A 17,008-nucleotide genomic window follows, 5' to 3' on the forward strand; every position below is an offset into this window, starting at 1 on the left:
GACATGGGAGAAGTTGTATATTGCATGGGCATGGAAATTACTTGAAACAGAACCAAAGGTCAGTTGCATATATGTTAGAAGAAGTGCTATCATAATGAGTTAGCATGCCTTGAATATAGGATTACAATCATGTTGCAACACCTATGAAAGTTAGCAGTAACACAATGGGTGACGCCATAGTACTGCAATATCTTAAAGGCACACTTGACTTTGGCATCATTTGCTATACTAGAACTATCGACCGGGAAGGAGATAGGATTCATTGCAAACCACTTCAGGGAGTTGTTTTATTCTATGTAATGCTGTCATCAGTTGGATTTGCAAACGACAGCAGGTTGTTACCATGCAGCGACCAAAGTAGAGTACATTTATGTGCCCATTGCAGCTCGGAAGATAACTTGGCTACAGCAGCTCATGATTGCTGTTCATCTAAATGCAGAAAATACACAGGTACTCTATATTCAACCAAAGCGCTATTGCACTTTGTAAAGATCATGTTTCGCATTCACGGACTAAGCATATCCTAGTGCCGCTATGTCACAACTGAGGATATAGTGGCAAATACTCTCACCAAGGGTCTGCCCAAAGGGCAGTTTTGTGAACTCAGAGAAACTTGGATATTCCACCCTGGCATAAGTTTGAGGGGGGGAATGTTGGGTACACAAAACCATGCCCACAAGGTTTGTCAGTCCAAGTAGGGTCCACCTAAATTTGTGTAGGCCTGTGCATGAGAGCACACATGTAGGATCGTTATGCAATTACTTAAGCTAAGATCAGTTGCTCCAATTTCGGAGTTGATTTATGAGTTCTATATTGGTGCCGCTTGTACATGGCAATGATGCACTTATGTAGCAGGTTGTGTTCATATGTAGTTTTTGAATTCTATACTCCAGATTTTGTGCTTCTTACATACTCTGCTTCAACAGGCCTGAGACAATAGATACATGAAGACATGGTGGTTAAGAAACATGTGTCTTGCAGGTAAGACACGCGAGACACATTAGAAACATACGTGTCTGCAAGACGCGCTTAAGACACATGTTTTCCCTTCTTCTCTTTTTCTTTTTTGGGTTTCTTTATGTATTTTATTTTGTGGTGGGTAATATTTTTCTCAAAAAGCATCTGCTAGTGTTTTAAAACCCTTTTGTTTAATCTGTCAATTGTCATGGCTCAATCTTCACATGTGACTTCAAACTTTCATTTTAGTTATCATCTCGATGTTTGTGTTGTGATGTAAATTTCAATTATGATACCTATTATCATTGATCTAACATAGAATTTTGGACTTCAATATTTCCTGTTCATTTTGGTAGTATTGTTAAGTGCTTCTATTCTATATAATTACTAATATATGGAAGCTTTTGGCTACGGCTATACTAGTAACCAAATCTATATATTTGTATACTTCTATTCTATGTACTTTTTAATTAAATATTTACAATTTAAAAAATGTGTTATCTTATTCTTAAGACACTTAAGATAACCATGCCTAAAGCATGTTTACCATGTCATGTCTTAACGTGGCTAACAACCATGCAGGCGATTCAGCTCAAGCAGACTGAAATAGAGATCATAGTTCTAGACTCATAAGATGTTTTGAAGAGGGCCTCATCATCCATTATACTGCGTGACAAGAATTCACACTGTTTGCATTTAAAGTTTGTGGCATTGAAAGCGTTTTTGGGTTGTGCAACACTGTACATGTACATGTCAATGTGGTACCATATCCGCATGTCACTTTCATCCTTTCAAAATTTGAAATGTAACCTTCTCGTTGTCCCAAATGCCACAGCATTTCGGAATGGGCCCAAGTCCACCCAACGAACTGATGCTTCAGAAGGGATGTAGTAGTAGTGTAGGAAGCTGGGCATGGTTACTGAGGGAGGCAGCTTCTGCCTAGACAGCAGGGCCGCTCGCGCTTTGGATCTAAGCCAACACCTATCTGGACTCACAACGCCCCATGTCTGGCTCCTCCTTGTCAAGTTAAGACTGCCCACTTTTTTTTTTGTAAATCCAGTGAAGTATATTTATATTCTCATAGATTTACAAGATGGGAAGTCTCCAAAAGAGCCCAATATCTCACCCTAGACTGCCCACTTACCCTAGAACCTACAGTTGTCAGAGACATCTTTGTTAGAGACTCTTATGAGTTTGGTTCATGTGTTGTGGAGTTGCCCTCACTCAAGGAGGGTTTGGGTGATGATAACAGTCGCCATCCAAAATGATGGCCTTATGCAGCAATTTGACATGAAAAGATAATCTCGTAAATGCTTTTTTGGTGATACTTATGGACTGGCATCAATGCTGGCTATGATATGGCGAATTATCTCAGCCCAAGTTTTGATGTCAATCTGGAATTTCAGTGGTCTTTTCAACCCTGGTTCATGCTGGCTATTATGTGCAATCAATCCTACACAGCATTAAGCAGCATGGCTTCGTATGGGATGTTTAAGGATCCACATTGCCTTCCTGAAGATTTGAGCTAGATAATCACAGTGCTTTGTGAGAGCAGTGCCCATTCTCGCCTATTCACAACATCTGAGGCCTCTGTATTTTTCTGGGCTCTAGTGCAGTGTGATGCTTCTACCCCTATTCTCCCAGCACTCTTTCTTGAAGGCGACTGTGTCCTCATAGCTTCTTCGCTGGTCATATAACACTGTGCTTAGAAGAAAAAAGTGCTGTTTATACAGATAGAACATTAGACAGAGCAACTTCTTTCTCAAATTATGTTTTTGAGAACACCTTATCTGTCAACAATGACAGTGAATAAAAGAATATGTGACTAGCATGTAGCCCAAAGAGGAAGTACAAGTGTGTGTGTTTTGGAGTCAGAGACAGAGACAGAGAGAGCAAGAGAAACAGAGACAAAGAGGGATTAGTTAATACAGTAGATTTTCAACATCCACAGAGACCAAATATGGGTTAGGAACCCAGAACAATAAAAGCTTTGTCCAGTGCCCCTTCCCATCGAGGAAATGCCATGCTACTGGCATGAGTAGCATGCACAGCTTTTTGCATTCGTATGTGGCAGAAATAGTTTTATCCTGCAGCAGCTAAAATGAGTGAAGCCTTAAGAAGAAGAAGCTGATCTCAAAAACCTCAATAAAGAGGAAATTTATTTTACAAAGAATTAGAATGGCCAGAAGCCTTTGACAAATAAAGAGATGACCTAGAGGACCACTTAACCGACATCAATTCCAATTGCGAGCCTGTTGGTCCAAATAAATCATGCATGTGACCATATCACCAATGTATAAGACAATGCCCTTTCTACCGTCCCTCGTGAAGATCTTCTGAGAACAAAGCAGTTCTTGAGAGAAAGTCATTTTCAAGTACACTAGGGCCAGAGAAAGGTCCTGAAGAGAAGACTGAGGATGAGCCGTCTGACTCAAATACAGCAGAAGTTGGCCGAGCATTCTGCATGAGGGATTTGTTTGACAAATTTGTAGCCATTACAATGTCTGAGGAAGGATTTCGTTCTCCACTTGTAGGGTATTCAGAGGACCGTGCCACGAGTTTTAAAGATTGGACCACCTCTCCCATTGTAGGTCTTTGACCAGCTTCTGGAGCTACACATGCAGCTGCTATAGCTGCTACTTGAGCAAAGTCTTCCCTTGGATACTTACCAAAAAGTCTAGGATCTGCAAGCTCCTCAAATCTTTCCCTATCTCTTAATATAGGTCGTGCCTGCAAAAGCAGCATTCCAGAAATGTGACCCAAAACAGTTTATTGATTCTTTCTAGGTCTTAGAGTTATACAAACCTGTGAATCAAACGAGCGATCAGATCTTTCTACATCCTATTCTTATAAGTAATGACTTACCCATGTGACAAGGTTCTCCTGACCAGACGGCTGAGACATATCCACAGGTTTTCTTCCTGAAAGAAGTTCCAGCAAGACAACTCCATAGCTATACACATCACTTTTTACTAACAAGTGGCCTGTCATTGCATATTCAGGTGCTACATACCTACATTTGAAAATTAGATCATAAATATGTCAATATTTACCACAAAATAGCAAATGTACAGTTTACAGCACCTATGTATACTTGAACATGAATTTAAACGTTGTGGTATTACTTTAAGAATTTCACGTCACCTCTAAAAATGCTCTAACATGACAAAAGCTACCACACAACTTAAAGTAATATTTAAACTGTTAATAAAGGCACTTCCACTTATAAAGGTGTTACAATGCCTGCTGGATTTGAAGTTCTTTAGATCAGGTATCATAGATTTCGCTTTGCATGCCAATTCTGGCATAATCTTGGAAAGCAAATGGGATGCTAAGCATACACAAGCCACATTTAGGCATAGCACATGGTCCCTTTGATGATGATGAAACTCTTATTTCAGCCCTTCTTAGTTCTATTCAAAAAGAATGTGTGCCTCTACAACAGGAGTTGTTTACCACGGATGAGTGTGAAGAGGCATGAGTATATATGTTAAGGGAATCTTCATCAGATTTTAGGAAGAATTTTCTTGAACCCCTCTTGCAAGGCAAGCCTGTAAGGAGAGCTTGTGTACAAGAAACACTACACAGTCAAATATCTGTGAAGACATAACAAGAGTTCATGATCAATTGAGGATGAGGAATTCAGTAAAGAAAGAAGACAGCATTACCTCAGAAATTGAGTCATGTACATGAAGGGAAAGATAAAGACAACTTTCTTGTTCCTGAGTTCACCCGAGTCTTCATCACAAGCTAAGAATGCAATGATTCTGATTATGAGAAGCCCTAGAAGATGAACACTTGCATGTGATATATTGGCTCATAGTAGATGAGAGCTTAATTTGTGGGGTTGAAATTAATGGGTCCAATGGGTGATTTTACAATATGAGAAAAATCAATCACCTCTTGGGAATATAGTTAGAGAGCCAAGGTCAAGGTTAGAGTCAAAATTATGATTAGGGTAAGGTTATGGTATTCTTGACTTACCTTGGAGCCAAATTCAAGGTGGTGCCAACTTATATATTGGAGGAGGTTATGAATTAATGGGACCATAGCGTGATTCCACAAAACGGAGTCAAGAAGCAGTCACCCATCTCTTAGGGTTACAATGATCAAGAGAGAGCATGCACAAGAGACTACGAACTATGTGAAAAGTGGTTCAGCCTATTTGTATTGAGACATGACACTCTTGATTGACTTGAGCTGCCAAGCACCTGCTGAGTTAATTGGACCTTCCTAATTGATGAACATGAGAAGGTGTGACTGCTGAAAGACAATAGAACTACTCAGGATTCAAAATCAAATTGGCTAATGTTGTAATCATTACCACCAGAACCAACACCTACAAGGCAGCAGGCTCCAATCCTCTTATAAAAGAGCTCCAACTACTAAATTGCATCCTAAGTAATGCATGCTTCAATCTGAGCAAATACCCACATCTGAAGAGGATGTGAAGTTTTACATTGAAACGGTGCTCTAGATCTGGATCTACTGAAGTGCCAAATCTCCCAAAAAAATAGACAAAATTGGGGGAACTTTCTAGGGTTGGTGTCAATATGGCTGCCCCACTGCTGAAGATCCACCATCAAATTGAAAATAAAGAGAAGCTGCCGTTTGACCAAATGGCCAGCGTACTCAAATCTTCTTATACCTGCTTGATTAGTTATTGATGCCAAAAAGAGTCTTGAACGGGAGACACAGGATTGGAAACGAGACTTGGTAAGTTGCAGAAGGCCGAATTTGGTGGAAAAACTTCCAAGCAGCTATCAATGTAAGGTACATATGAACTCTTATAGTTGCACTAGACTGTCGAAGTAAGTACTATAAAAGAATCATGAAAAACATGGCACACAAGCCAATACCTTGCAGCTCCCCCTTCAACCCCTCCCCCCCTTTGTTTTTTGTGACCGAAAATTTTGCAAAGTGCAAGTAGCTGAGAGTACAAAGCTTTTCCAACAAGGTAAGAACTAGCACAATAGCCCGGCAGTCTACCTAGGACCTAAGGTCTGATTACTACCCCTAAAACATTTAAATGTAATCCTAACCACTAAATCACAGAGGGCAAACCAATAAACTAATCCATAATCCATTCCTCTTGTTTCCAACACCAATCAACCAAGTAGACAGGATGCAATAAGAGAAAGAGAAAAAGGTTGAGCGATGCTCTTCTTCACCTCCATCTTTGCAGCACTGCCTAAAACTGCACAAAGAAAATTAGGACAACTATTTCATGTGCGTAAAGTAAGATCGTCACCACCAACTAAACCAAGTGGCATGCTTACTATTTCATTGCTCTTCAGAGGGTGATGCACGCCCTATACACTACAACATGAGCAACGTCAACGTCAATGTCAATGTCAATCGATATTTCACGAACAAAAGAGGAAGAAAGAGGAATGGACAAAAAGGGAGAAGGTTGTCGAAAGAACTGATTTAAGCACTAAACGAAACCTGAAAAACAAAGTACATGCCTGTGAATGTGCATGTCCACTCTTGTGCTTGTGTGTGTGTGTGTGGCCTGCATGCGTGAAAATGGTGGGTTGCGGGGGCGGGGGGAGGCGGGGGGGGCTGCTGTGCTGGCAAAATGTTCGTACCCAAAAGTTCCCATGACACGAGTGGAGACATAATTGATTTGACCTTCTGGAGCCTGTTTTGCAAGGCCAAAGTCGGCGACTTTTGCATGAAAATCGTTCTCAATCAAAATGTTTGATGCTTTGAAATCTCGATGAATAACACAAGGCTGGGAATCCTCATGAAGATATGCAAGACCACGTGCAGCGTCCAATGCAATCTTCATTCTTGTATCCCATTCCAAGGGTTGGTTTGCACCAAGAGGCCCTGTTAAAAGTAGACATCCGGAAGCTTAGAAACCACATCTATCAAGCTGGTAGTTCGGAAAGAAAGCTGAACGATATAAACTGATCTTCAGCATTGTCAGAATATTCAAGTAACAAAGGTCACATGCATTCACTATCTCTCAAAGTCAACCTTCAAAATTTGATCAAAGTTTTCATTAGCGATAACAGCTATTATGACCTTTCATACATTATGATCTGTGCATTACAAACATAGCCAGGCAGGGAATGGATTGTTGACAATGGAGTATGCCAGAGATTTGGCTGGCAATCATGGATATAATATCACAGCCAAAGAAAAAGATACAGAGACGATTCCAATGCAGCTATAGAATGAGCCACTAAGTTTTTAGGGCACGAAATTGTGGCACTGCCTAGTTTTTCAGATTATGCCATGAGGTGGCATAAATGAAACCCCTGAAGTTTCTCACGACCCCTGATGTTTCTTGAAATTCATGAAGTTATAAAATCTAGGGCACATCATTTCATGAAAAGATCTGCCAAGGGAGACCAGTACTTTTCTTCTAATACGAATAAAAACACCAAAAGAAATAGTAAGATTAGATTATGAACTCTGTTAAGAAGAAAAGTCATAACCCCCACTGAACATCATGCCCATCAGTGAGTATCAGGTTAGATTGATCTTTTCATAGAGAATCCTCCCTGGGCAAACCAATGGCATTCTAGGCGTGACAGATTCAAAAAGGGAAGCCAATGCATTCTTAAATAGTACACCTGCTTTTATTTTCTGATGCCTTTGTCCTGTCTCTGTGCCTGCTCATTTCTATTGAACCGTCTGACCTTTAAGAAAATCGTGCAAGACGTACAACTCTGCACCTAAGTCTATTAAAAGAGTAGGCTAAAACATCTATTTCTATCTTGGTTCTAAAAATTAGTTGCATTTATGGCTAGCTAGATAGGATGGGCTTTTTAAAAAATTCTCAATTTCTTTCAGTTCCAGTCTTTTTTCAATCTGCTCTCTAAATTGCAAGAGCTAGAATTGTTAATGAACATTGTAAGGTCAGCTGTATGTCCTTATCTTGACCCTCATAAGCAATCGCATTCAATGGCTAGCAGAATTGAAGACCACACGTTTCTTCCCACTATCCAACATTCTGATACTTCTTCTACGGCCTTACTCTCTTCACTTTATAAAAGACATCCATACACACACGCGCACATGCACACACAATCGTATCTCTATCAAGTTTCCAGGACTCTTGATTATGTTAAAAATTAGCATTTATGTCAGATGAGGAAGTATCTCAAGAACATCTTATTTAAAACTCCATTACGCCACCTTCTATACATAAAAACTTTTGATAAAAACTGGATAAACCCCTGACAAATAAGAGTTTATAAACGCTCACTCGTACCCAACTCTGAAACAATACCCTTGACTCCTACACAATAGCCAATAGATTGTGCACCAGGAGTCCTTGGAAGCTGCCAGCACTTGAATTCATGTCACGTGACAAGCATGCCATTCAAACTTCCAGACATTCAAAATACTCACCATGCAACCATGCTTCAAGGCTGCCATTAGGAATCAACTCATAACAGAGCAGATGTTGCGCCGAATCTCGGCTTGTATAATAGCCGACAAGCTTCACAAGATTACGATGGTGCAGACGACTGAGCATCTCTACCTCAACTAGGAACTCGCGATCTCCCTGGCGTCCACCAGTCAGCCTCTTTATGGCCACTGCAGTTCCATCCTTCAATACTCCCTTATAAACACGACCAAACCCCCCTTCTCCAAGAACATTTGCCAGATCAAAATTACTCGTTGCTTGCTTCAATTCATCATATGTGAACAATCTGGTTGCACCAGAACGAGGAATTGACCGAGTATCATATAAAACGGTGTCAAATGGACTTGAGGTTGCTCTTGAGCAAACACCTGCAGAAGAAAAAGAAAGATGCAAAGACTTCAAATCAGAAACCCAAAAGAAAGACATAAGATATTTACTGAGATCCTTCTCTATACTCTAATTCTGATCCATCCCGGGACTACTTTTATTCAGGACTGTACGTACAATTCTTGGTCCAAGAACTAAGCATTATTCCACAATAGGATTGGGCAATTGCAAATATACCCTTCCTTTTATGAATTTTTGCCTTTATGCTGCTACCATGTTCTCAGAATAGAGTGCAAAATACAAGAGGATTTCCAAAGCCAGACTTCTATAACTTCACTAGAAAGTAATTCCTGACCCCTATGGTCTTTCAAACGGAATATTTGCAGATAAGCTTTTCCATCAGGATGCCTCCTCAAGAAAAGAATGCTTCCTCCAAAGTATATATAAAAAGACTAAACGATCAACCTTACGAAATCCTTTTTTACCTTGCTCATACCCAATCTTGTAGCAATTAAACATTGTAGCATTAAATCAACACAATATTCAAAGCCAGCAAACAGAAAGATGATGTTTTAAAGGAGTCAAACATTAAATCCCGATCAATGTATAGTTCCAAAGCAGCAGAAAGATAAACAGATTAGTAGCTTTGGGAAAACTTGAAAGGCTTCAACACATTTGATCGAGGAGTCATGGGCAACTTTTTAGATCTAGTGCAAGGGATACAAATCTCATCACAAATGAAATGCATTATGTTGGAATCATACAAGATATTTTGCGAGTGAATTTTAGAAAATTCAAAGTATTTACATTTGATATGAAATGGTTCAAATTCATCTACAAAGGTGTTCAAGCTACAGTAAAAAAGGATTCAAGTGAGTTTTTTGCCATTGACTCAACAAAATTTGGGATGACTTTACACATTTGTGCTACCCACGCACTGAAGCAAGTAAGCATTTTTATTAAATGGATATCATTTGTCCTTCCACTTCATTAAAGTTTGCATGAACATATCATGGATTTTTGTCTTAGGTGGTCTTTCAACCTGGTTGAGTGGACAACTAGTGGTGGTCTGTGATTCAAGTCATACCTAGAAATTGATGTGTCTTTCAAAATGTGAAAATAGAGACAGAAATGGAAGATCAAGAAATAGATGAGATCTTTGGTCACTAGGAAGTGCTCCGTCCGGCTTTTTCCAAGCTGATTTCAAGGTTTTTTCCAGCTATTATAGATTCGTTTTAGGGTTTGCAGTCCTCTTATTGGCAAACTTCGCATTCATGTGCAGGACTATGTGGACCAAGAGGACTTGTTTATTTCATCCTTAAAGCATCATGATGTGGTGCTTGGAATTCCCTGGTTTCACAAGAAGGAGGTAGCTTATGATGCCTGAGAGAGAGCTGATTTTTTATCATAGGGGAAAGAAGCATCAAAATGTTGCAAACAACAGAGGGGAAACCGTACCCGATGTACTTGATCATTCCATTGCTAAGTTAATCAATTTCTGCGTCTATGGTTTTTGTTAAAGAAGTATAGAAGGATATGTATGCGGAATTAAGTTCCCTTGATAGATAGGACTTTTTATGTTCTTGAAAATTTCAGAGATTGCTTTCAAGGCTCAAGTTGAGATAACATCACTTTGGAAGGGTGAATTGGCATTTTCCCTTTAGAGGTTGACAATTGTAAATAACATGCATTGCCCTTTATGTATATGGTCAAAAGGATTTCATGTCAAGGGCATCGGTGAGGGTGATTTGCGTCACTAGGTGGGTCTAAAGGCCTAGGTCTAGGTATTCCTAGTTATGAATTGTGCCTAGCCTAGGGGCAAATGGTGTAAAGAAATTCAAAGGAGTAGTAAAAAGAAACATCCAAGTCTAGGCCCATCTAGGGAGATTGGGGGCTTTGCAAATAACAAGTGAATTGAAACGTGAATATATAATTCAAGACCCTGCGTTTGTGTTGTAGAACATGGTTGGGTGAAAAATCCTTCAAATCACCTGTGGTTCCCTTGTTTGTTTTTTAGAAAACTGGAGTGCACCGCCCAACCGAACCCCATATAGGGTGAGTGGATCGCAAAGGGAGAAAATAATGGCTAGGTGCAGGATCTTCTATCGAAAGGGCCGATTCAGCCCAACTCATCACCCTTTTGTTCCCCAGTCCTGTTGACTAGAAAAAGGATCCGCATGTGGTGCCTTGAATAAGATGACCATTAAGAACAAATTCCCGATTCCCCATATTGATGATGTTGTGGACCGTCTGGGAGGTGCTAGAGTTTTTGACAAGATTGACCTTAAGAGCGGGTATCATCACATCTACAAATGTACACAGGATGTACATAAGACGCCTTCCGTACTCCTTTCGGTTATATGAATTTCTGGTTATGCCTTTTGATGCACCAGCCACTTTTATCACGATTTTCAGGCCACACAGACACTTTACGGGCACATTCTTTAATGATATCATTGTGCTCTCTAAATCAATTGATGAGCATAGGCAGCATGTAGCCAGAGTTTTCTAGGTACTTCGCAACCATAAGCTTTAAGTAAACGGTAAGAAAAACGACAAGTTCAATTATCTTGGTCGTATCATTTCTTTAGGATGGTGGGCAGATGGATTCTGCAAAGATCCAAGCTATACAGGAATGGTCCGAACTGAAAACCGTACATGAAGTATGCAGTTTCTAGGGTTATATTCTTATTACCAATGATTTATCCGACATTTTGCTGATATTGCAGTGCCACTCCATGATTTGGCAAAGAAAAATATTGTTTTTTAAAGAGGGGAACATAAAAGAACAGCCTTCGACACTCTTAAGGAGAAATTGACCATTCAGCCCATTCTTGTCATTCTTGATCTATATAAACCATTTGATGTGGACTGTGATGCACATGGGGATTGTATCAGAGCTGCTCTGCATCTAGAGGGGCCTGTGATGGCTTACGAAAGTAGGAGGTTTCGAGATGCTAAAAAGCATTTTCCGATTTATGAAAAGAATTGCTGGCTGTTATTCATCCTATGACCACCTAGAAACATTCTCTTTTAGGGGCTGATTTTATGGTCAAGACTGACCATCAAAATTTTAAGTATTTCTTGAACTAGACCAGCCTTTCTAAAAAGCGCATGAAGTGAGCAAACTTTCTGTCTCTGTTTCATTTTCAGATTGTCCATACGCCAAGAGTGCAGAACAGAGTGGCCAATGCCCTATCTTGGAGGCCCCAAGTAAATAACGTTACTATTGCTTATCATCAGGATCTAGAACAAATACAACCACATTATGCACTCGACCGAAACTTTGGGGAAATTATGCAGCAGCTGCAAGCGGACAAGTCAACCAGCCACTATTCCTTGAAATATGGATATCTTATAAAGGATGATGATGCTTGTGTGTTACCACAAATTTAAGATTGGAATTTATGGAAGAGTGTTAAGCTATGCCTTATGTAGGACATAGTGGAATTGCTTCCACTATACAAGCTCTAGAGAGGTATTTCTTTTGGCCAGGTATGCAGAAAGATACTCATCAGTTTGTTTTTGAATGCCTTGTTTGTCAAAAAGTGAAATAGGACAAGCATAAGACACTTGGTCTATTGATGTCTCTTCCAATAACGCAGGCACCTTGGTAGAGAATAGCAATGGATTTCATTTTTGATCTCCCAAGGTCAAAACAGGGAAATGATGGGACCTAGACTATCATTGATAGATTCAGCAAGCAACCACACTTTATACCTGTTCCGAAGACCATCAAGGCTAATCATATGGTAAGGTATTTTCAGCACAAGTTTTCAAACATCATGGTATGCCTAAGTCCATAGTCAGCGATAGAGATCCCAAATGACCAGCCTATTTTGGAGAGCTTTGTTTCAAATATGGGAACTGAGCTGGACTTTTCCTCTTCCTTTCATCCCTACTCTGATATGTGAAATAGTCAATCCCACTATTTTAGAAAAACTGAAATGTTATGTGGCTAGTCAAAAAGCTGAGTGGGAAAGATATCTCCTAGTGGTGGAGTTTGCTTACAACAATACCATCCACAGCTCCAGGGTAATTTATGGTAAAGTTATTCTCCCACCCATCCTCAGGACAAAAGATGAAATTTTTTCCGCTCATCAGTTTATTAAAAATGATTTCCTGAAGTCCCTAAAAGGAAAACCCAAGGTTGATCCTCACTTTTCTAAAATATGGAAAGCAATTATGAGGGATCCAACAGTTCAAGAAGCTTTAATTGAGAATTCACATGAAAACGATGACACACCACAAGTTGGTGATAAAGGACTCCTGGCTACTTGCTCTACAAAGATAGAGAGAGTATGTGTCCCTGAAATAAGCATGTGTCATGATGCCAAAAGTGCAAGGTCAATCAACTAGAACGTTTTAAGTAGGCGGTTTGCTACATCCTTTGGAGATCCCATCTGGAAAATGAGAAGGTATCTCCATGGATTTGATTATTGGATTATCTTGTTGGAAAGGTCACCTCCCCATCTATAAGCCCCCAAATGAAGCGAGCATAGGGGAGGGAGACCTAGGGGAGGACATGCACGAAGGAAAGAGAGAGGGGGCTGCCACATGGGCAGCACCCCACAAGAGCGCAATGATGGCGAGGTATCCCGGAGGTAGATGCGCAGCACAAGGCAGGATCTACGAGCAGATATCCGGCCTGTGACAGGGCCTGTTTGTGGTGCATTTGTGGCAGGGGAGGCCTGCAGCATGGTCTGCTAGATGGAGGACTGGTAGGGCTGGTCAAAGCCAGCTTCCAGGTCCAGATCAGGGCAGGACCAAGGGGGGCTGGGCCCCACAATGATTCAAGGGCCTTGTGCCCTCGTTTTATAGCCCCACATGACTAGGTGGGGGAGAGAGTTGGTCGGCCACATAGGCTAGCCCACAGCCCCATACATGGTGGTGAGTGGACGGAACCAGGCACACACAACAAGGGGATCTGGGCCCCCACTTATAGAAGCTGTGGGGCCAGTTTTAGGGCCTGTTCCAGTTGGTTGGAGGGGCTGCAAAAGTCGACCATTTAGGCCTGATCCAGTCGGTATTTTTGAGGGGCCTTGGGCCCTATAAAAGGGTGGCCTAGTCCAGCAGTCCAGCTAAACAAGGAGCAGCAGGAGCAGCAGTTCACTCACCCTCAAGCCCACATCCAGGAGGCAAAAGAGTCCAAGGAAGGCTGCAGACTGAGCTCACATAGGGCTGGTGCCTTGGCTGTCTTCTAGGGCAGCAAGGAGCTGAGGTCAAAGGACGGAGAGTCTACATACGCTTGAGGTGGAGCACGCAGGCTCAAGTTGTAGAGATATCCTGCAGATAGTAGAAGTTCGTGGTGGTAAGATCAAAAGACCACGCTCTGGTGGGACTTTGGATCTATTTCTCTTTTTATTGTGTCCATAGTTTGGGACATAAATATATTATTTTGGTAGCTTCTATATTTGGTTGGATTATTGTCTATTGATGAGCTCCACATCTATTTGAAGCACATAAGTTTAAGAAGTTTGTGATTCCACTCACCACACACACTGAGTGAGCTCCTGGGATATTCTACAGTCTTCCACTGTGCGTACTCTCTGTTGGTTGATTTCTAACATATCTAGGACGCAGAGAGGGCACTACTCTATGTAAGTTATCGTGGGTTGGTTGACCAAGATGGCCCAACCAATGTAGAAGTTAAAACTCCTGAATCAACAAACCTCCGTGGAGCATATCTATAGGTTATATTGGCTACCAGCCAGTATTGTTAGTGATGGGCATAGCAACTTAACAATCATTTTTGGAGGGTTGTTTTCATGAGGTTGAAAACTAACTTGAATATGAGCACCCGGAGACATCCACAAAGTGATGGTCAAACAGAGAGGGCCAATCAAATCATTGAGGACATGCTTCGAGCATATGTAAGTAAAAGCAAACCATTGAGACTAATTAGAATTTGCATATAATAGTGCCAAACATTCAGCAATAGTTTTAGTCCATTCATGATGATCTATGGATTTCAACCTAGAGCCCCAACTGTGGTGGACCTGAAAAAGAGTATATTCACGCAGCCAAACACTTTCTTCAAGATATGAATCAAATGCTTAAGTTAGCTAAAGAAAGCATGTGCCAAAAGACCCTAAAGAGGGGTAAATATCAAGTTACGTCCTAGGTGTTGTGGACCATTCCTAATACTTGAGAGAATTGGAAAACTTGCTTACAAATTAGCCTTTACCAGAAGGACGTTGAGTACATCCAATTTTTCATGTAAGTAGGCTCCAAAGAAATTAGGAGATATATATCTAGATGAATCCAGGAACATTCCCGAACTCATCCTTTAAAAACACAACATAGTGCAGTTTCAATCTCATGATAGTCCCTCACAAGATTGAAAACCATAAACTCCATCATGCATAGCAGGGACTAGCTACTATGACATCCCCACTAATGTCATCAGCGCCCAACAATGGGTGTAGACCATAGTATAAAAATATGCTCTCACACATACAAATCCACACACCCACATATACTTGAGCATCCATTTATACAAATTCTTCGTACTGAGTTTTTGTCGACACTCCGGAGGTGAAGGGTAGACTCAGCCATGATGAAGGCTAACACTAAAGGAGAAGGCTAATCAAAAGGTAGTCCAAAATCTCTCCAAAGAAATTAGGAGATGATGATAATCTCATTGGAAATGAAATCCTAGTTGAACTCATTGAACCTTCATCTTTACCACATGAATATCAGAGCCCGAGTGATCTAGCTGAGCATCGTGAATACCTAGAAGCTCAGCAGCTCTGTGGGAGGAAGGAGAAGCTCTGTGGGAAGCTTTGTGGGCGACTTTACTTGCATCCGAGTGTGCAGAGACCTTGGAGGAACCTTTGGAAAAGTCACTTTGGCTTTGCAAAGTGGTTTTGAGAGCCTATTAAGTGTTTTCAAAGAAAAAGTCGTTTTTTAAGCTTTTCCCTATTCCGTTCGTAAAAGAGACTCCATATTGACTTGTAGAGGCAACTATTGCTTGCTTTTGGTGTCCACTTCACTTCAGGAGCTTGGAAACACCTTCATTCTTGAATCTGGGATCATTTCATTGGATTTCTGACTCACTATGTCAGTTTCTGCATTTTTCTGCCCGGGTGTTGGAACTCAAGTTTGGAGCAACCATTTGCAGATCTGTCAGTTCCGGTGGACTCAAGAGGTCCTAAAACTTCTATGATGTTGCTCATCATTCGCACTCCGGTGGAGTTTACAAACAGCTCTGTTTCCAAAACCGTTTTTCAGACCGTGTGTTGGACCCAGTGATTGAGACCACAGTTTCCAAAACCGTCTGTCCCATTGCGTTCCGGACGCCCAAAAACCCCTACTTGTCAGTTCTTACGCGATTCGGTGGAGGATTTTCAGAGTTATAGATCTCTGTGTATTCGATTTCGTCTCTCTGTTATGCATTTTTCATTCTAAGGTTTTGAAACCTTAGATTTATGCCACATGGCCGTGGATAAGTGTTGACTTCCATTTCTCACTCATCGGTTGGGATTTTGGAGTTCCGACAGAAGAGAGATATTTGCAGATTTTCTTGCTGAGTCCGATTATGCAATGGCGCCCATGTTTTGAGGCATCTCAGGTTCTATTTTCAATAGCAGTCATTACCGTGGGACTATGATTTATTAAGCATACCTTATGCAGATCACTCTGGTTGCAGTTTGAGCAGTGCGCTCATTCATGGTGTACATTGGGTTGCAGTGAATGATTTATAGGCCATTTGGATGCATTGCGGTTCTTATTGGATGCGCGGATCGGCTCAAATTGCCTTGTGGGATGCTATTTTTATGGATGCTTTGCACATGATGCTATTTTATGCTGAGGGACAGCTTTGACACATTGCAGGTGATGCACTCATAGTGCTATGCTCTCTTGGATGAGATATTATTAATGCATATGCCAGTGGACGGTGTTTATGCTTGAGTCATTTGGCACTTATTGGCATTTTGGATTGCCATTGCAATTGGCATTTTCTTTTGGGCCAGATTTGCTCATATGGATGCATAGTATATGCACATGAGTCACATGCTTTGAGACATGAGTTTTGGTGATATTTCACTCTATTGTGGCATACACATTTGGGTGCATCTGGTATTTGGTGTGATTCTCTCTTGCAGGCACTAGCATTTGGGATTTTGCTTTATTTGCATCATAGCATCCTCTTCCATGTCTGAAAAGGAGTTTTTCAGCATTAAAAAGTTTGATGGGACAAACTTTTCTTTATGGAAAGAAAATGTGCTTATTCAAAAGAAGCAAATTAAACCCTTGGCAGGGATTGAAGCTACGCCTGCAAATATGTCTGAGAATGATTGGAATGAGTAGGATGCATTAGCAAAATCTACTATT

General features: G+C 40.9%; 1 protein-coding gene across 2 annotated transcripts in view; it reads right to left on the minus strand.

The window, feature by feature from the left end:
* Window positions 1–2,919: 2,919 nt before the first annotated feature.
* Window positions 2,920–17,008, minus strand: part of LOC147894533 (receptor-like serine/threonine-protein kinase ALE2) — a 29,010-nt gene continuing 14,921 nt past the window's right edge. For both annotated transcript variants that reach the window (XM_087384706.1, XM_087384705.1), the window contains 4 exons: window positions 8,326–8,712; window positions 6,549–6,792; window positions 3,823–3,970; window positions 2,920–3,687 (listed from right to left, as the gene is read on the minus strand). In XM_087384706.1, the coding sequence (XP_087240832.1) occupies window positions 3,271–3,687; window positions 3,823–3,970; window positions 6,549–6,792; window positions 8,326–8,712 (1,196 nt within the window). In that variant the 3' untranslated portion in view covers window positions 2,920–3,270. The remainder of the gene's footprint in view (window positions 3,688–3,822; window positions 3,971–6,548; window positions 6,793–8,325; window positions 8,713–17,008) is intronic.

This window comes from Dipteris shenzhenensis, chromosome 14 (assembly GCF_047967505.1).
Source record: "Dipteris shenzhenensis isolate YYH24624 ecotype China chromosome 14, Dip_SZ_1.0, whole genome shotgun sequence".
NCBI classification, from domain to species: Eukaryota; Viridiplantae; Streptophyta; class Polypodiopsida; order Gleicheniales; family Dipteridaceae; genus Dipteris; species Dipteris shenzhenensis.